Source organism: Dromiciops gliroides, chromosome 3 (assembly GCF_019393635.1).
Source record: "Dromiciops gliroides isolate mDroGli1 chromosome 3, mDroGli1.pri, whole genome shotgun sequence".
Taxonomy (NCBI): domain Eukaryota; kingdom Metazoa; phylum Chordata; class Mammalia; order Microbiotheria; family Microbiotheriidae; genus Dromiciops; species Dromiciops gliroides.
The window spans coordinates 367,819,201-367,841,291 of record NC_057863.1 but is presented as its reverse complement, the minus strand read 5'-3'; the positions used below and the strand labels follow the sequence as shown (position 1 = coordinate 367,841,291).

At 36.5% G+C, this 22,091-nt stretch overlaps 1 protein-coding gene across 1 annotated transcript in view; it reads left to right on the top strand.

Annotated features, from left to right (window-relative positions):
- ARHGAP15 (Rho GTPase activating protein 15) overlaps positions 1-22,091 on the top strand; it is an 880,171-nt gene that overhangs the window by 96,030 nt on the left and 762,050 nt on the right. The window contains exon 3 of the mRNA XM_043990715.1: positions 7,391-7,459. Within this exon, the coding sequence (XP_043846650.1) occupies positions 7,391-7,459 (69 nt within the window). The remainder of the gene's footprint in view (positions 1-7,390; positions 7,460-22,091) is intronic.

Sequence of the window (22,091 nt, the reverse complement as noted above, 5' to 3'; positions counted from 1 at the left end):
TATAACTTTCTGTCATATTCAGAGTAGGCCCTCCTACACAAAGAAAATAATAAGCACAAATCCTGTTATTGTTATAGTAGGCAATATGTCAAGTACATCTATTGGTTTTATTTTCTTTAAGTGGGTCAAATAGAAAAAGAATGGGGAAAAACTATGAAGATACTTTGGAACAGTAATTTTTAATTCAGTTTTTTGAAGGAAGAAAATATATTTGAAATATTTGATTGTTATACATATGCTAATGAAAGAATAATGAATCTAAAGAGAAAATATGTTTTACATAGTCCAAGTAATTCATTTCTATCATTAAAAAAAAAAAAGAATCTTTGAATTCCTGAGTGAGGTGCGGGATGAGAATGAAGAGAAAATAATTTGATTCAATTAAAAATATTTCACAGATATATGTCTCATTGATGGGAGGTTTCATGAGAAACCCCAATTAGAAGGCAACTCTCCAGAAGTTCTTTCAATAGCATCAGCAAATCATTCCAGTTTACTCTACGTGCTAATAAAATAGGAATGTGACACCACTGAAAACAAGATTGCAAAATACAGACAATGTGGTCTGACATTTTTTTCTCCCCAAAGGAAGGACTGCCACTAACGAAAGTATTTCTTATGAAGGCTCAATTGCTTAAGATGCAGAATATTGAGAGAGAAAAACACTTTAGGACACAGCCATGTCACCAGCTGTTACTCATCCCTAATGAAACTGTTAAGTGATATTCTTCATAAATAGGTCAGAAAGACTCCAAATTGAAAAAAAGAAAAAGAAAAAGAAAAAAAAGATTATTTTATATCTTTTCCCCTGAAAAGTTTGCTAATTTCAATGAGGAGCAAATAAATAGTAGTCAGGTAGAGATTTCAGATTTTTAAAGTATTAAAATTAACAAAGAAATATGAAGGCTCTGTGTACTGAAAATGTGTTTTCTGCATACATACATGATCAGCTATTTTTAGATACTGGGCCTATGTACTAATTAAGAACATTTGGAACTCTAGCAGATGTAGACATTACAGATAAACTAAATTTATTCTGGCTTCTTTAGAATTCTGTTAGTACAATATGATTAATGTTTTTGGTCAAACTATATTTAAACTCTAGTGCTAATAATCATTTCCCACTAAAATTAATGATCAAAAGTAGAGTATACATGAAGCCTTGTATAGTATTTAGGCTATGGGATTGAGAAAATAATATATTAAATAATGGGTTCTATTGTCCTTAGATTTCAAAGATTGAATAAGGAAGCAATTTGTTGAGTAAAACATAGGTCATTATTGAAATTATAACATCCTGAGGGTTATAAACTCACATTGTTGTGATACTCCCTCCAGTGACAATCCATCCATTCCAGCTTATCCTATGTTCATATCCTTCTGTAAATGTACCATGTAAGGAGCCATCGTGTAGATTTCTTGACTTTGTATACATTTCATACTAAATTCACGAGACAAAATATAATTGCATGAAAATTAAGATTCAGATTAAGAATAGAGCCTTACTGTATTGAATTATTGTTCCCAAATGCTGTGTTTTTGCCCCATAGATGAACTGTCTTACTTCCCTCTTTATAGTGACAAATCCAGACTTACAGAAGAAAAGAATTCCATAATAATGTGGATGAACCTGGGTATATACAAATCTTGATCTTGATAATTGTAGGTTGTGGTATTGATTATATAATGGCTAAATGTCATAGTTGGGAAAGTTGCAATGGCAAATTACCTAATGAGGTCTTAGCCCCAAGATTTATTCAAAATGTTGGCCTTAAATAAAAGCAACATGATAAAACAAATTGACTTGAAACCACATAGCCCTCCTAGCCATCTATGTGAAACAATTAAATGGCACATTCAGATATATATCCAAATTAGTTAAAACAATTCAGAATTTCCAGAGTTCATAAGTGACTTTTCGTGACTTTGCCTTAATTTGAGATCATGTATTTTTATAGATGTAGCATTCTACTGTAGATGCCATTAGTGTAGGAGTCATGAAATAAAAGGTCTTTTCTGTCAACTCCTTCAAAGATTGGTTGTGCATGATAGATTGCCTGCATTGTTAATAGAAGAATGATACTATTTACTGCCTATCCAAAAGAAATAGGGGAAGAATTCATAAAACACTTGTAAATGCTTTCTACTTTGTTGTGAAAATGTGCTTTAGGTTATGTTTTACTTTTGAATTGGTTTCTCTCTAATCAAGTGTTGGCTAAATGCTATCTCTGGGTACCCACGGGGAATTGTCTCTTATATGTCTCTAGAGGGGAGACATGGGATTCAGGCCTTCCTGTATTTACTTACAATAATACAACTTTTTTAATATTTTAAGCCTCTCTCATTTCTCCAGTCACACAAATGAGGCTTCCTCTATATCTTAGTTGTTGAATATCATGATTTGCTATGATGAAATACCACATAAGTGTAGAAGAACCTCTCAGTGTATTTGAACAACAAAGGTGGGATTTATTGTTGGGCTTATACCCTCAGCCTTTCCTATCTGGCAGGACATGCCAAAGCTTGTGATCCACTGACATAGTCTCCAAGACCCCAAGGTTACCTCTAGACCAGGATGAGGTATTGGAGTGGCATTTTAGTGGGGGTATTTGCATTTATTACCATATCTTTATTTTGTCATAATGAGCTGGTATTGATCCATTATATCTGATTCTCCCCTTTCAAGGGTCTGCATGTGGGTTATTGTAATGATATCCCACCTGATTGAGGGAGATCAATACTCTATATGTCTTACTAGCATGGATGTAATTGTTTCCAATATTTTACTCAGGAGGAGGCTACTCAATGATTTCGTGTCACCAAAAGCCTGACAGAACCCCTTAAAAAGTGTGAACCACAAGGGGGTAGGGCTCACAGCACATATAAAGGAAAAGGAACCCTCTACAACTACTTAAACTAAGTTTATACTTCAGCGATTTCTAAGCCCACTTTAAATCAGTTGTTTTGATATTGAGGATAATTATTCTCATTCTAAGTATAGAAGCCTAGCAATAAAAACATTTAACTCCCCTTTATCTCATACCATATCACCTTTGGTTATTTGGAGGAAATTATTTGTGAGGTATAATGCTGTGTTTTGATTATATTCTCATCCTTCCCATCATTGGAATTATTATCTTTATTCAGATGCCCCCAAAATCTGTATATCCAGCTCTTACTCCTCTGCTGAACTCAAATACTCTCATTTTAATTAACTTCCAGACATGGACATTTCCACCAACATATCTTATTGACATTTAGAACTTAACATTTTCATAATGAAGCACATCTTCCTTAAACTCTTGCTCTCTAAACTCCCTGTTTCTATTAAAGGCACTCTGGTAACTAGGTGGCAAGGGAGATGAGGTCAGGAAGACCTGAGCTTGAGTCCTGCCTGTCTCAGATACTCTGTATAGCTTGGTAAGCCTGGACCAGCTGCATAAGCTCTCTCAGTATTTAGTAGACCTTAATTGGTAAAATACAGTGCAAACCCTTTGGGGCAGCTAGGTGGTGCAGTGGATAGAGCACTGGCCCTGGAGTCAGGAGGACCTGGGTTCAAATCTAGCCTCAGACAATTAACACTTACTAGCTGTGTGACCTTAGGCAAGTCACTTAACCCCAGTTGCCTCACTTAAAACAACAACAACAACCCCCCCCAAAAAAAAATACAGCACAAACAAGCTACCATGAATGCAATAATCCTTTTAAACTAATTAAGACTTTGTGGCAAAGTGACACCCAAAATGGAGGGAAGAAAACTGTATTGATCGTTCATAGGCTAGAATGGGTCATTTTATGGGTTTGCATTTGGTTATGGGCAGCTGTGAGTCCTTTTCATCTTCTAAATTTTCTGTGTGGTAAAATAAAGGCAATTCTGTATCCAGTTTCAAGAAGGAACATTGTTATAAAAGTTAGAAGCATTCAAATTCTCTTTGTTCCCTGTTGGGTAAGCCATTTACACTCTATGACTCTGTTTCTTTAGCTGTAATTTAAAGGGAGTTCCTTAGCCTCCTCAACTTCTGTAACGTCTATTTCTAATTTACCTCAGCCATGCTTGGGAACATTCCTTCTCACTATCTATTACATTAACTATCCATTCCAGTTCTAAATCTATGATCCTTTAAAACCTATCTTTAACCAGAAGGCTATAGCAGAGATGGCCAGAGTCTCAGAGGTGAAGTCATGGATTGTCGGAGCTCTTTCTAAATGAGTGATTGGACATGTGCATGCTCCAGGAAGAGCATAAAGATAAGATTTTGTTATTAGGCTTAGGTCTGAGCAGAATTAAGGCAGCAAGCAAGTCCAGGACAGTGACCCAGAGTGTTCATGTGTCACCAAAAGGGAATAAAAGAAACCCACTGCAGAACATTCTTGTACTGGCCAGGGCTAGGTGGAAATAGAGGTAGGTTTTCTTGCTACCTTTCTTCCCAATTTAAGCAAACAAAAGGTGTCACCTGCTAATTGTGATATTTCTAGGAGTATAGGGTGAGATGGGGACACAGCTATAAAGTTATTGTAATCAATATAACCCAGGAGAGTACCAAAAGTGGCTAGTTTTTGTGCCTGACAGCCCCCAACCCATCTTATAAAAAGTTAAGTTTTCAGGGGCAGCTAGGTGGGGAAGTGGACCTGAGTTCAAGTTTGGCCTCAGACATTTGACACTTACTAGCTGTATGGCCCTGGGCAAGTCACTTAACCCTCATTGCCCTGCCCCAAAATAGATAGATAGATAGATAGATAGATAGATAGATAGATAGATAGATAGATAGATAGATAGATAGATGGATGGATGGATGGATGGATGGATGGATGGATGGATGGATGGATGGATGGATGGATGGATGGATGGATGGATGGATGAATAAATAAATTTAGCTTCTATATTCTTCTGCCTTCCCTTTCCATTATGCCCTCTGGAATGCTAATGTAGAAATCAAACTCATCTTCAGCCTGGAACTCTTCCTTTCATATTCTAACTCAGTTTAAATTTCACCTTCTTCAAGATGTCTCCTTTTCTCTCATGAGTGCTGTCCCTCTTCATTTGCCTTTCATTTACATTTTATTTTAAACATACACACACACACACACACACACACACACAGAGTTGATTACATGTTGTCTACCCCCTTAGAATGTAACCTCCTTGAGGGCGGAGAATTTCTTTTGCCATTCCTTGTCTATTGCTTAGATAATGCCTGGAACATAGTAAACGTGATAAATGCTTATTGAGTAACTAACTGCCTAAAGTCACCATATACCTTGCTTTTAAATAGATTTTATTGATATCTTTTGTTTTTAACTTCACATATTTCACCCTTTACCTTTCTCCCTACCCCTCCCAGAAACCCTTCACTTATAACAAAGTAGTTTTAAAAAGAGAAATAAAATAAAATAATTAAGAAAATTCACAAATACATTGGAAAAAATACTATGCAATGTTCCATACACATTGCCCCACCACTTCTGCCAAGGCAGGGGAAAAGTGCTACATATCTCTCAGGACCCTTTATAAGACTGACTGCCTTCCTTTTACTTCCACTGACCCACAGGACCATGTGGAAGACTTACATACACCTTGTTCCCCTCTACCACTTTTAGACCAACCACTCTGCCACCATAACAAAGCGACCAGCAACACCCCTTTCCAGTTCATTTTATACTACTTCTATCTTTGCTGTCATCATCAGTAGCTATCTAGGTCATTCTCCCTTCTCTCTTCTTCCTAATAAGTTCAGGAAGTGGTTCATAGTTGCATTTTCTATCACATACCTTTGCCCTTTTAATACCCTGTGCTTGATATTCCTTGGCTTTTATATTCTCTATTTATAATCTACCTCAATCATGTTTGGGATCCATCAATCCTACTATTACATCAACTGATGTTTGCTTTGGGTGCTACAATTTCTCATTGTGGCTTTGCCTCAGAGTTTTCCATTTCCATCTATTTCATATACACACCCCTTATCCAATCAGTTGGTAAGACCTTTCAACTCTAGACCTCTTCAATACACTGTACATCCACTTCCTTCTCTCCACTTACAGCCACTATTACCTCTTGCCTGGACGATTGTAGTAGCCTCCTCACTGAGTTTCTCGCCTCAAGTCTTTCCCCTCTCTAATCTATCCTCTATATCATTGCTAAAGAAATCTTCCTGAGGAAGAGGTCTCAGGAGATCACTCCTTTATTTAAAAAAGCTTAGGTGGCTCCAAATTCCTTCTATGATAAAATGAAAACTCTTTGGCCTGAAATTGAAGGCTTGCCAAAACCTGCTTCTGCCCTTCAGCATTGGACTTGCGGTCAGGAAAGCCTAAGTTCAAATATTTCTCAGCCACTTACTAGCTATATGTCCCTAGGCTAGTCATTTAGTATTTCTTAGCCTTAGTTTCTTTACCTCAATATAACATGAGACACTCAGACTTGATGGCTTTAGAAGTCTCTTCCAGTCCTAAATCTTTTTACCTTTTATCTACCATTCTGGCTTTATCTCTTTTTACTCCCCTTCACACAGTCTGTATTCCAACCAAATTGGAATTTAACTTAACATTTTACTCACTACCTCCATGTACTTGCATTAGGTACAGCCTATGGCTAAGATGTCTCTCTTCTAATTTCTGTCTGCTACAATCTTTATCTTCATTCAGGGCTCAGATAAACATGGTCTCTTCCTTGAAACCTTCTTAGAGCTTCCAAGTCCATGCTTTTCCTTTCTGAAATGATTTTTTAATTTGTATTTATTTATTTATTTGTTTGTTTGTTTGTTTGTTTATTTTTTTGGGGGAGGGCGAGGCAATGAGGCTGAAGTGACTTCCCCAGGGTCACACAGCTAGTAAGTGTCAAGTGTCTGAGGCTGGATTTGAACTCCTGTCCTCCTGAATCCAGGGCCAGTGCTTTATCTACTGCACTACCTAGCTGCCCCTTAAATGATTTTTGTATCATACCTCTTCATGTACACATTTTAGTACTCCAGTAGAATATAAGCTACGTAAGAAAGGGAACTTTTGAATTTTTCCTTTATGTAGTCCACCTAGGAGAAGACAAGGGCATAAGTATTGATATAGTATCTACAAAGTGTCAGGCATTATGCCAAAAGTTTCACAAATATTATTTCATTTGATCCTCAAAAAAAACCCCCCAAAACTTGTTCTTATCCCCATTCTACAGTTGTGGCAAACAGAGGTTAAAAGACTTGCCTGGGGTCACACAGTTAGTAAGTGTCTAAAACTGGACATGAGTTCAGATCTACCTGATTCCAGGCCCATTGCTCTAACCATTATGTCACCTAACTGCCTTCTGCATAGCATAGTTCTCTGGCTGTAATAGATGGTTATTAAGTCTGTTTAGTTAAGTTGAATGGAGCTGAATTGACCTCTAATATCAATATTTCTGCAGATCTCTCGGCACAGGAGAAATCATTCCCAGCATGTCTTGAAGGACATCATTACACCTCTGGAACAATTGGTAAGCATCAACATTATATTAATGGTTGAATTCTGATATAATTGAAGGTACCATTTTAAATAAATGCATAATTTAATATGCTATATTGCAGTCATAGGAACATTAATTTTTTCTTGAATAATCTTAATGTAATCTTTCATACATTAATATTATCCTCTTAAACATAACTGTGACTTTTTTGCCATCTTAGTTTTTGTTTACCCCTCTGATTCATTCAACGGTGGTCACCAATCCCATAAATCCTGGTTCTTTGATTTGAAGACAACACATTATTGTGAATGATCACCTACCTTTCCTATTGTTCCTCCTTTTTTGTCTTTGCTAACTCCTCTGCCTCTCCCATCCTTTATAAGTAACACCTATAGCTTAAGCTCTTTCCTTTTTCTATAGTCTCACGAACAAAAATACCTTACTAATGACTTCCAATATCACCTCTATTCTAATGACTCCCAAGTTTATGCTGTCATTTCTATTTTCTCGGCTGTTTCAGTCTCAAAGTATATTTGGCATTTTTACTTTGGTATCTTTTATTCACTGCAATGTCAACAATTTTGATTAAGTATCTCATGTCATTTTTATGGACAAGGGAATCACGATATATGGATTAGACAGTAAAACAACTGAACAAATTTGGAATTAGTTGGATGACCAGCCTCAGAAAAGTCTTTGTTAGGAGTTCAATTTCAAAATGGCAAGAGAGGTCTCCAGGGGCATACTCCAGGAATCTCTCTGGCCTTGTGACATTTTCCCAATGACTTGGGGGAAATATAAATGTATTATCAAATTTGCAGATGACACCAAATTGGATGCAATGAATAGCCAACACATTGCTTGGCAATTAGTATCCAAATGCATCTTGACAAACTAATACATTTGATTGAATATATTAAGATGAAATTCATTAGAGATATGTATAAAGACTTACACCTTGATACAAATAATCAACTTCACAAATATAGGATTGAGAAGGCATAATTAATCAGTAGTCATTCTAAAAAAAAAATACCTAGGGGTTTTATAAGGTCACAAGTGGTGTGATGTGGCAGCCAAAACAGCTAATGCAATCTTGAGCTGCATGAAGAAGAGCATAGCTTCTGGGAATAGGGAAGTGATGCTCACACTAGAGTCTGACTTCATCAGACCTCATCTGAAATGTTGAGTGGTGAAAATGGGAATTATGGAAAGGTCATGGAGTTGTTCAAGGAGGGCAATAAAGGGGCAGTGTTGTCCTTTGGGAGAGAAATTTGAGGCCATTTAAGAAAAATGTTAATGTTTCCTTGCCTATAATATAGTCGAATAAGGATATGGATAAGCTGGGAAGTGCCCAGAGTGGGGCAACCTGTTGATTGTGAAAAGCCTTGAGTCCTTGTCACGTGGACATGTTTAACCTGAATAAGAAAAGATTGGATGGGAGGGTGCAGACTAGTTATCTTCAAGTATCTGAAAGGCTAGCCTGTGAAGAATGGGTCAGGTTTATACTCTTTTACCCCAGACGACAAAAAAAAGGATGGAAATTGAAGAGGCTAATTTGAGCTTGGTACCAAGAAAAACTTACTAACAATTAGACCTGTCTCAAAGTGGAATGTGTTATTTTGAGGGGTGGTGGGGATCCCTTTCCTTGGAATTCTTCAGGCAGAGGCCTGTCAAACACTGGTCAGGTATGTTATAGTAAGTATGTCTTTCATGCATGAGTTGGACTAGATGACCACTTGAGTTCCTTCCAACTCTCAGATTTTGTGATTCTATAATGGAATTTTCTTATCCCTCCCTCCCTCCCAACTTAGCTTTGTATTGAAATGCCCCTATCTCTGTCTATGGAAAACACTATTCCCTCTCACACATTTATACCAGCTTGAGGTACTTGACAAAGTTCTCTTTTACTCTGTTATCATAAGCCACAAAGTTCTATGGTATTTTGATTTGAAATGCTTTTTTATGTCCATCATTTTTTCTCAATTCCCATTGATATCACCTTAATCCAGGCCCTCATGATTGCCCATTTAGATAAATGCAAATGTCTTTAATGGGGACCTCTTACTCCAATTTCTCTCCTTTTTAAATCTTCTTTAAACAATTATTACATCATATTATTCACTTATCTAAAAGCTCCAGTGTATCCCCATTTTCCATCATGTCAAATCTTAACTCTACTATCTGTCTTTAAAGGCCTTGCAAAATCCAACCTCTCCATAATTATAGGTCTTCATTTACCACTACTCCCAAATATTTACTTTTTCCTCTAGTAATAATAGCTTCCTTACTATCTCAAAAGTTTATCATTCTCATTGTTGTTTCCAAAGTTGTCCTTAATCTTTTGTTTTGTTTTGTTCTGTTGCCTAGAATGTTTCTCTCCTACTCCAACTTTGATGCTTCCCTCAGTTCTATCAGTTCCTACAAACATTTAGTATGTACTGTACAATTTATGTTTTTTTCATTATTTTTAATGTGCTTTGCCTTTTAATTTGATTTGGGGGGGGGGGCAGGGCAATGAGGGTGAAGTGACTTGCCCAGGGTCACACAGCTAGTAAATGTCAAGTGTCTGAGGCCGTATTTGAACTCAGGTCCTCCTGAACCCAGGGCCAGTGCTTTATCTACTGCACCACCTAGATGCCCCCCTTTTAATTTGATTTTAAGGTTCATGAGTGCAAGAATCATGTCCAATATAGTATCTCTATAGTATATCTTACTGTGCTTAACAGATTCTAGGCACAGCATAAAATACTTGATTGACATAATAACAACATATTTGAAGCTTACTAAAAATAAAGTTCCTTTATTTCACTTTATTATTAGAATTTTATTGTTAATATCTTATTTATACAACCTAAATTTTCCAATGTGTCTTTCCTCCTAGAAATCCATCCCTTTAAGACAAATCATAGGGAAAAAAAAGAGAGAGTAAAAGCAGTTCAGCAATCATTTTTAGTATTACACATCAATGACCTCCCCACTGGAGAAAAGTAGGGTAGGATGCTTTCTCATCTTGTATTTGAGGCCCAACTTGGTCATTTTAATTTTGCAGCACTCAGCTTTAATAGCTTTATGGCACACTTTCTATCTCCATTGTTATAGGGAGAAAGAGAGAACCCCAAATGTAACAAAAGTGAGGTCCTACCTGTAGTGAAAGCTTTCCTAATGTGTGGTTTCTTAAAGGGAGGCAGAATGATATCTCTAGTCTCTTCTCCCCCCATCCTTCTCCAAGGGGTCCTATTATTCTTGCTGGGAGGGGAAGCACGCAGTTGGGGCCTGAGTTTCCTTAAATATAAAATGAGGATCATAATAGCACCTACCTCCTAAGATTGTTAAGTATTGGCAAAATGCTAAGCACAGTAGCAGGCTCATAAAAAGCACTTAATAAATCATTTCTTTCTCCCTTTCTCCTTCTTTCCTTCTTACTTTCCTTACTTCTACCTCACTTAACTTTCCTTCTCCCTTCCCCCTCCCTCCATTTATTCCTTCCTTTTCTTCTTCCTTGCTTCCTTCCCTCCTGCATGCCTATCTTTCTACCTTGTGAATTCCCTTTTCCCCTAAAATTACTGAGCCTACTACAGCATTTAGATCTTCTCTGCTTCTCAATTTGATCTTTGAATGTGATGGTGACTTTTTGCAATGGCAATCAGATAGAAGTTAAAATATATAGGATAGATTATAGAGGTGGAGCCAAGATGACAGAGTGAAACCAGGAAGCTGCCTGAGCTCTCACAAATTTCCCTCAGAAACAACATTAAATTAAGCCTCTCAACAGATTCTGGAGCTTCAAAACCTAGGGAAAAAAAACTAAACAAACAAAAAAACAACAACAGTGAAACAATCTTCTGACTTAAGTTAACTTAGAAGATCTTCAGGAAAATCTGTTTCATCTGGATAAAAGGGGAGCACAGCTCAGTGCAGAGGGATGGCTGAGCAAGCCAGCAAAAGGCTCTTAGTCATAGCACAGATCAGCAACTGAGGACCCGTGGTCCAGGCCCAGCACAGCAGGCCAGTTGTGAGGCCTCCAACCCCAATGCAGAAGGCAGCCTGAAAGCTGGGGTATCAGCTACCCAACAGGCCTGACTAATCTGGGCCATTTCAGTGCAGTGAGAAGCTGCAAGCTGTTGACACCTCAGAGCAGAAAGCTAGTGACTCGGCCCCCGACACCCCAGCAAAAGAAGCTCAGGACAGTGCATGCTGTACTCCAGGAGCAGAACTCAACCTTAAAAGGTGCAAAAGATGCTAAAATAAAAATATGGATAAGAAACAAAAAGAACTCTCACCATTGACAGTTACTATGGAGGATCAAAACATAAACTCAGAGGAAGACAAGAGTGATAAAACTCTTACATGTTAAGCCTTAAAGGGGAAGAAGAATTGGTCTTGAGACCAAAAAGCCCTCCTGGAAGAGCTCAAGAAGGATTTTATAAACCAAATAAGGGAGGTAGAAGAAAAATTGGGAAAAGAAATGAGAGTTATGCAAGAGAAAGTCAATAGCTTTGGGGGCAGCTAGGTGGTGCAGTGGATAAAATGCTAGCCCTGGATTCAGGAGGACCTGAGCTCAAATATGGCCTCAAACACTTGGCACTTACTAGCTGTGTGACTCTGGGCAAGTCACTTAACTCTCATTGCCCCACAAAAAAAAAAAAGTCAATAGCTTCAAAAAAAAATAATACTTAAAAAAAAACAATTGGAAAATTGGAAAAGAATAATTGCCTAAGAATTGGGATTGAGCAGATGGAAGCTAATGACTCAATAAGACAACAGGAAGAAGTAATGCAGAACCAAAAGAATATAAAAGTAGGAGAAAATGTAAAATACCTCTTCAGAAAAACAACAGACCTGGAAAATAGATGCAAGAGGGACAATATAAGATTAATTGGACTAGCTAAGGACCATGATCAAAAAAAAAAAAAAAGCCTAGACAGCATATTTCAGGACATTAACAAGGAGAATGGTCCCAATGTCTTACAACCAGAGGAAAAATTAGTCATTGAAAGACTCCACTGATCACTCCTGAAAGAGACCCCAAAAGGAAAACTCCAAGGAATATTGTAACTAAATTACAGAACTACCAAGTAAAGTAGAAAATACTGCAAGCAGCCAGAAAAAAAAAATTTAAATACCACAGAAGAACAATTAGAATTACACAGGACCTGGAAACTTCAACATTAAAGGATCAGAGGGCTTGGAATATGATATTATAGAGGGCAAAGGAACTGGGATTATCACCAAAAATGTACTACCCAGAAAAATTAAGCATAAACTTTCAGGGAAAAGATGGACAGTCAATGAAATTTAAAACTTTCCTAATGAAAAGCCTAGAACTGAACAGAAAATTCAATCTACAAATACAAGACTCAAGAGACACATGAAAAGGTAAAAAGAGGGGAAAAACATATTGCTCAATAAAGTTAAAATGTTTGCATCCCTACATGGGAAGAAAATACTTGTAACTCTTGAGTACTGTGTCTTTTTTGTTTGTTTTTGTAAGGCAATAAGGGGTTAAGTGACTTACCCAGGGTCACACAGCTAGTCAGTGTTAAGTGTTTGAGACCGGATTTGAACTTAGGTCCTCCTAAATCCAGGGCCAGTGCTCTATCCACTGCACCATCTAGCTGCCCCCATACTATGTCTTTATTAAGGCAGATAGGAGTACACACAGACAGAAGGTGTGGGTGTAAGTTGATTCTTATGTGATGATATTAAAAAAAAAATTTAAGGGGTAACAAATAGGATTATACTGGGAGAAGAGGAAAGAGAAGGCAAAATGGGGTAAATGATATCACATGAAGAGGCACAAAAGACCTGTTACAATAGAGGGAAAGAAGGGAGGAGTGAGCATTATTTTGACTTTACTAATCTGATTTGGCTCAAAGAGGGAATAACATACATATTCAATTGGCTAAAGAATTTTATCTTACCCTATAGGGGAGTAAAAGGGGAAAGGGGAAAGAAAAAGGTGGGGTGTTGATAGAAGAGAGGGGAAAACTAGGAGGGGAAAGGGGAAAGGACAAAAAGGAGGTGGGGCTGATAGAAAGGAGGGTAGAATGAGGTGGCCAAAAACAAAACACTAGTGAGAAAGGACAGGGGGAAAGGAAAGAGAAAAGTACAAACAAGAGAAAAAATAGGGTGCAGGGAAATACACAGTAATCATAACTGTGAATGTGAATGGGATGAATTCTCCTGTAAAACAGAAGCAGATAGCAGAGTAGATTAAAAAACAGAATCCTAAAATGTGTTGTTTACAAGAGACAAATTTGAAACAGAGATACACACAGAGTAAAGGTAAAAGACTGGAGCAGAATATATTATGCTTCAGCAGAAGTAAAAAAAAGCAGGGGAAGTAATTCTTATCTCAGACAAAGCAAAAGCAAAAATTGACCTAATTAAAAGAGATAAGGAAGGAAATTACATCTTGTTAAAAGGTACCATAGGGGCAGCTAGATGGCGCAGTGGTTAAAGCACTGGCCCTGAATTCAGGAGTACCTGAGTTCAAATCCGGCCTCAGACACTTGACACTTACTAGCTGTGTGACCCTGGGCAAGTCACTTAACCCCCATTGCCTGCAAAAAAAAAAAAAAAAAAAAAAAAAAGGTACCATAAACAATGAAGTATTATCAATACTAAACATGTATGCACCACATGGCACAGCATGCAAATTCTTAGAGAAGTTAAATGAGTTACAGGAAGAAATAGATAGCAAAACTATATTAGTGGGGGACCTCAACCTCTCCTCTCACAACTAGATAAATTTAACCATAAAATTAATAACAGATTAGTTAAAGAGGTAAATAGAATTTTAGAAAAGTTAAAAATGATAGACCTCGGGGCGGCTAGGTGGCGCAGTGGATAAAACACCGGCCCTGGATTCAGGAATACCTGAGTTCAAATCCGGCCTCAGACACTTGACACTAGCTGTGTGACCCTGGGCAAGTCACTTAACCCCCATTGCCCCGCAAAAAAACCCAAACAAAAACAAAAAAAACAAAAACAAAAACAAACCAAAAATGATAGACCTCTGGAGAAAATTGAATGGAGATAGAAAAGAAAATACCTTTTTCTCAGCGGTTCATGGCATATACACAAAAATTGATCATGTATCAGGGCATAAAAACCTCGCAGTCAAATGCAGAAAGGCAGAAATAGAAAATGCAACCTTTTTATGTGTAATAAAGGGCCATGGAAAGATAGACCAAAAATTAATTGGAAACTAAATAATCTCATCCTAAAGAATTAATGGGTCAAACAACAAATCTTGGAAATAATCAATAACTTCATTCAAGAGAATGACAATAATGAGACAACATACCAAAACTTATGGCATGCAGCCATAGCAGTCCTTAAGGGAAATTTTATATCTCTAAATGACTACATGAATAAAATAAAAAAAAGAGGAGATAAATGAATTGGACATGCAAGTAAAAAAGTTAGAAAAAGAATAAATTAAAAATCCCAATTAAATACAAAATTGGAAGTTCTAAAAATGATAGGAGAGATTAATAAAATTGAAAGTAAGAAAACTATAGAATTAATAAAAAGAACTAAGAACTGGTTCTATGAAAAACCCATAAAATAGATAAAACTTTGGTTAATTTCATTTTAAAAAAGAAAGAATAAAACCACATTACCAATATCAAAAATGAAAGGGGTGAATTCATCACCAGTGAAGTAGAAATTAAAACAATAATTAGGACCAACTCTATGCCAATCAATTTTACAATCTAAATGAAATGGATGAATATCTACAAAAAATATAAACTACTCAAATTAACAGAAGAGGAAATAAGATCCTTAAATAAGCCTATTTTAGAAAAAGAAATTGAACAAGTCATCAATGAACTCCCTAAGAAAAAATCTCCAGGGCCAAATGGGTTTGCAAGTGAATTCTACCAAACATTTAAAGAACAATTAATTCTAATACTATACAAACTATCTGGGAAAATAGGTGAAGAAGGAATCCTACCAAATTCCTTTTATGATACAAATATGGTGCTGATGCCTAAATCAGGAAGAACAAAAACAGAGAAAGAAAATTATAGACCAATCTCCCTAATGAATATTGATACAAAAAATCTAAATAGAGTATTAGCAAAGAGATTCCAGCGGTTTATCACCACATTAATACACTGTGAGCGGACAGCTAGGGGGAACAGTGGATAAAACACTGGCCCTGGATTCAGGAGGACCTGAGTTCAAATTTGGCCTCAGACACTTGACACTTACTAGCTGTGTCAAGTCACTTAAACCTCATTGTTCTGCAAAAAAACCCAACAAACAAATAAAAAAAAGAAACCAATAATACACTGTGACCAGGTGCAATTTATACCAGGAATGCAGAGCTGATTCAATATTAGGAAAACTATCAAAATAGTTGCCCACATCAATAACAAAACTAACCAAAATCATATGAATATCTCAATAGATGCTGAGGAAGCTTTTGACAAAATACAGCACTCATTCCTATGAAAAATGCTGGAGAGCTTAGGAATAAAAGGAGCTTTACTTAAGATAATCAACAGTATCTATCTTAAACCATCAGCAATTATTATATGCAATAGGGACAAGTTAGAGGCATTCCCAATAAAATCAGGGATGAAACAAGGATGTCCATTATTACCCCTATTTTTCAATATTGTACTAGAAATGTTAGCCTTAGCAATAACAGAAGGACAAAAAAAATGAAAGAATTAGAATAGGCAAGGAAGAAACAAAACTATCATTCTTTACAGATGATATGATGGTATACTTAGAGAATTCTAAAGCATCAACTAAAAAATTGTTTGAAACAATTAACAACTAGCAAAGTTATAGCACATAAAATAAATTATCAGCATTTCTATATGTGACCAACATAATCCAGCAGAAAGAGATAGAAAGAGAAATTCCATTTAAAATAACTGTAGACAATATAAAATACTTGGGAGTCTACCTGCCAAGCCAAACCCAGGAACTGTGTGTTTGTTTTTTTGTTTGTTTGTTCTTTTTTGGGTCAGGACAATGAGGGTTAAGTGACTTGCCCAGGGTCACACAGCTAGTAAATGTCAAGTGTTTGAGGTCCAATTTGAACTCAGGTCCTCTTGAATCCAGGGCCGGTGTTTTATGAACTATGCCATCTAGCTGCCCCCACCCAGGAATTATAGGAATATAATTACAAAACACTTTTTACACAAATAAAATCAAACCTAAACAAATGGAAAAATATAAATTGCTCATCTAATATAATAAAAAAGACAATTGTATCTAAATTAATTTATTCAATGCCATACCAATTAAATGACCAACAAATTATTTCATAGAGCTAGAAAAAATAACAAAATTCATCTGGAAGAACAAAAGGTCAAGAATATCAAGGAAAACAATAAAAAATGCAAAATAAGGTAGCCTAGCTGTACCAGATCTAAAACGATATTATAAAGTAGCAATTATCAAAATTATTTGGTATTGGCTAAGAAATAGAGTGGTGGATCAGTGGAATAGGTTAGGCACACAAAACACAGCAGTAAATGAATATAACAATCTCTTGTTTGATAAACCAAAAGACTCCACTATTTGACTAAAACTGTTGGGAGAACTGGAAAGCAGTTTGGCAGTAACTAAGCATACACCCACATCTTATACTATATACCAAAGTAAAGTCAAACTGGGTATAAGATCTAGACATAAAGAGCAATACCATAGGCAAATTAGAAAAGGAAGGAATAATTTACTTCTCAAATCTATAGAGAGTGGAAGAATTTATGACCAAAGATGAGACAGATAAGATTATAAAATGCACTAAGGATCATTTTGACCACATTAAATTAAAAATTTTTGCACAAACAAAACCAATGCAAACAATATTACAAAGAAAGCAGAAAGATGGGAAACAATTTTTACAGACAGTGTTTCTGATAAAGGCCTCATATCTAAAATACATAGAGAACTGAATAAAATATATAAGAATACAAGTCATCCCCAATTGAGATATCATCAAATGATATAAAAAGGCAGTTTTGATATAACAAAATTAAAGCTATCTACAGACATATGAAAAAATGTTCTCAATCACTCTGAAATACCACCTCAAACCTATCTAATTGGTAATATGTCAAAAAAAGGGAAATGCTAAATATTAGAGATGTGGGAAAATTGGAACATTAATGCATTGCTGATAGAACTGTGAATTGATCCAACCATTCCAGAGAGCAATTTGGAACCAAGCCCAAAAGGCTATAAAAGTGTACATACTCTTTGACCCAGCAATACCACTACTAGGTCTATTTCCCAAAGAGATGATAAAAAAGGGGAAAGGACCCAGAGGTACAAAAATATTTATAGCTGTTCTTTCTGTGGTGACAAAGAATTGGAAATTGATGTGATGCCCATCAATTGGGGCAATGCCTAAACAAGTAGTGGTATATGAATATAATGAAATACTATTGTTCTGTAAGAAATTATAAGCAAATGGATTTCAGAAACAACCTGGAAAGACTTACATGAATTGATGCTAAGTGAAATCAGCAGAACCAAGAGAGAACATTGTACACAGTATCAAGAACATTGTGTGATAATCAACTGTGATATACTTAAGTCTTCTCAGCAATGCAATGATCCAAGACAATGCCAAAAGACTTATGGTGGAAAATCCTCTCCACATTTAGAAAAAGAACTATGAGGGGCAGCTAGGTGGTGCAGTGGATAAAGCACCAGCCCTGGATTCAGGAGGTCCTGAGTTCAAATCCGGCCTCAGACACTTGACACTTACTAGCTGTGTGACCCTGGGCAAGTCACTTGACCCCAATTGCCTTACCCAAAAAAAAAAAAGAAAAAGAACTATGGAGTCTGAATGCAGATAGAAGCATACTATTTTAAATTTTGTTATGTTATGGTTATTCTTGTTTATTCTTTTTTGTGTTTTTTTTTCTTTTTGTTCTGATTATTCTCTTATAACATGACTAATGTGGAAATATATTTAACATGATTGTAATGTGTAATGTATATCAAATTGCTTGCTGTCCTCAGGGAGGAAAGGGAGGGTGGGAGAAAAATTTGGAACTCAAAACAATATCCTTACATGCAATTGGAAAAATAATTAAAATAAATATTTTTTAAAAAATAAGATAATATATTTGTAAGCATTTAAAAAAACCCACAAAGCTTGCTACAATGGTATTTTACTTCAGTACTTTAGTGGATGTAGAATTCCATTCATTCACAGAGGCAAATTATAACTTCTCCAGGCTGAATTTTCTTCTTACCCTATCATCATCATTATCCTTATCCTCACTGAAACATCTAATATTTATTTAGTGCTTTAAGTTTCATTAAGTGCTTTACAAATATCAACTAAGCTGATTCTTCCACAAGCCTGGGTACTCCTGTTATCCCCATTTTACAGTTTAGGAAACTGAGACAGATAGAGGTTAAGTGACTTGGCTAGGGTTACATAACTAGTTAACTGTCTAAAGCCAGATTTGAACTCAGGTATCATGCTTTATTCTCTGCATCATCTAATTGCCTTTGCAGTTCTGTTTTACTATATGTGTTTACTATACTATACTTCCATAGAAGACCTTCGCACATAGAGAAGCATCTGTTGTCTGCTGTTTGCTTTATATAATTATAATTGTCCTAACAACTTTTCCATTTGCACATGAGGATATTAGTATATAAAATATCCAGTTCAATAACTTCTAAGCAGAATGCCCTAGATAATCTCACTGTCCTTGTCTCCTCTTATTCAGGATACTCCTATCCTATTTTCATCTGCAGCATTTACACTCAACTACAGGGGACATTCAAATCTAGGGTAATTGGCATGCCCTCTGGTTGCTCATGTCTTTTCCTAAAGTGAGACTTGTCTTTGAGACTGATCTGATAATGGTCCTGTGGTTATCAGGTGGTACTACTATTTTATGGAGAGGGGTTGGGGTGGGTATGACTGAACACTTATATACTACTCTTTTATGATCAGAAACTGTTCATAAAAAGAACACTGGTTTTCCCTATTTACAAAAATGCATTCCATATTTTAATGAAAAGGCTCTCTGGGGATATCACCCTATTTCATGAAAAGAAGACAAAGATTTGGACCACATGCCATGCAAATCATGATGCTGGAATAGGAAAATGTTCTTTAGATTTTCTTAGAATATGTGGTTGTTTAACAAACATCTGATGGTGAATTTTCCAAAACTTCATAACAAATATCCTAAAATAGATATCTCCCCAGGCAGGAGGAATTAAGTGTTTTCAGGGCAATTGTCCTATTGTTCTGTCTCCCCACTCCAGAAATACAAAAGGAAAATAGCCATGTTCATATTACTTCTAATCTTTATCTCTCATTTTTTGCTTCTTTTTGTCAAAATGATGTAAGAAACCTCCGCAAATAACCCTGCAGGAGTCAAAAGAATATGGCAGATTTTAGAAAATCCTCTGCTCCCCCCAGAGTAGGATGGCTCAGTGAACAACTACTATGGCTTAGAGCAAAGTAGGTTTTCTAAGATAAATCTGTTCCTGCAGATTTCACCTTTATAGCCCGATAACATTTTATGGATTAATTAATATTTGTGAAGGGCTTTGAATATGAAAGGTAATGTGTGTTATGTGTTATTTTAAAACAAAACAAGCATAATATTTCTTTGAAATACCATTTGATGAGACCAAACTTTCCTTCAAATTTAACTGTAAATAGTCCTTCTGTCAACTCTAACAATGCTTGATAGGATTGGGGAGAGGGGATGCCTTTTATCAAGTCTTAAAGCTTAAGGGGAAGATTGTTTTTGTTTAGTCATTTTTAGTGGTGTACAATTTTGTGTAAATCCTTTTGGGGGGGGGTTCTTGGCAAAGATACTGGAGTGGTTTGTCATTTCCTTCTTCAACTCATTTTACAGACAAAGAAACTGAGGCAAACAGGGTTAAGTGAATTGCCCGGAGTCATACAGCTAGCAAATATCTGAGACTGAATTTGAACTCGGGTCTTTCTGACTCCAGGCCTGGCACTCTATCCACTGTACCCCCTAGCTGCCCAAAAGTGGAGGAAGTTGTAAATCTTTTTTCTCCCAGAGGAAATTTCCTTATCTGTAAAGTGAGAGGTTTGTAGAAAAGTTGAGTGACACAGAGGAAAGAACACTGGCTCTGGAATGAGAAGACTGAGTTTCCAATCTCATTTCTCTCACTTATTCTTTGATATCTTGAAACAGTCACAATTTCCCTAAGGCTCAGTTTTCTCATCTGTAAAATTAGGGAGTTGAACTGTGTGGCTTTGAGGTGCCTTTTAGCTCTAAATTTATGATTCTAAAATGATCTCTAAAGGGCAGCTAGGTGGTGTAGTGTATAGAGCACCAGCCCTGGATTCAGGAGGACCTGAGTTCAAATCTGGCCTCAGACACTTAATAATTACTAGCTGTGTGACCCTGGGCAAGTCACAACCCCAATTGCCTCACCAAAATAATAATAATAATAATAAAATGATCTCTAAAATCCCATGAAGCTCTAATCATCTAATTAGATTCAATAAACATTTATTGTTTACCATGTATTCCAGTTATGCTAGTACAAACCCAAGAGGCTGAAGCCAGGGGTTTCCTGAGCTCAGAAATTTTGAGCTGCAATGCGCAATGCTAATCAGGTTTGGCATCAATATGGTGAGCTTCCTGGACTGGGAGCCACTAGATTCACCTGGTCCAGGTAGAAAATAGAACAGGTTGGGGCAGCTAGGTGATGCAGTGGATAAAGCATGAGTCCTGGATTCAGAAGGACCTGAGTTCAAATCCAGCATCAGACACTTGACATTTACTAGCTGTGTGACCCTGGGCAAGTCACTTAATCCTCATTGCCCCACCAAAAAAAAAAAAAAGAAAGAAAAGAAAAAGAAAAAAATAGAACATGTTATAGGCTAGTCATAGGCTAGTCATTAGTGGGATATTAATAGGCTAGTCATTAGTGGGACATTAATATCTCCTGAACTTCCAGGTTAAGTGAACTTGAGAGACCCAGTGTTCAAATAGTAAATAAATAAAATGTTGACTACATTGACTACCTTTATAACACTGTGTTAGGTACCTGGTATATAAAGGGTTAGACAAATTAGAAAGGTATTCCAGGCCTTAAGGAGTTTGTATTTTAATGGGAAAAGCAAATAAGATAATGTTTAGGAAATTGTTATCACAGAGGCAGGCACATAGTAGGTGCTTCTTGTCCCCCTCACCTTGCATTGAGAAGATACATGTACAGAGATAAATAGATGCAAGTTTCTTTAACAGGAAGGGAACATAAGTAATCAGAGAAAAGGCTTTATGGAAACCTATATAAGATAAGGATTGTAAGAAATTGAGATTAGGAAATTAGGAAAGAATACTCTTCAAGTAGTCAGGTAGGAGATATATTGGATGGAGCATTGGGAAATCCAGCCTCAGACACTTCACTGTTGTCTGCCTCAATTTCCTCATTTGCATAATGAAGATAATAATAGCCCCTACCTTCCAGAGTTGTTGTGAGGATCAAATGAGATAATATTTGTAAAGCACTTAGGCAGCTAGGTGGTGCAGATAGAGTATCAGGCCTGGAGGCAGGAAGACTCATATTCCTGAGTTCAAATCTGCCCTCAGATAATTACTTGGTTGTCACCCTGGACAAGTAACTTAACCCTCAGTTTCCTCATCTGTAAAATGAATTAGAG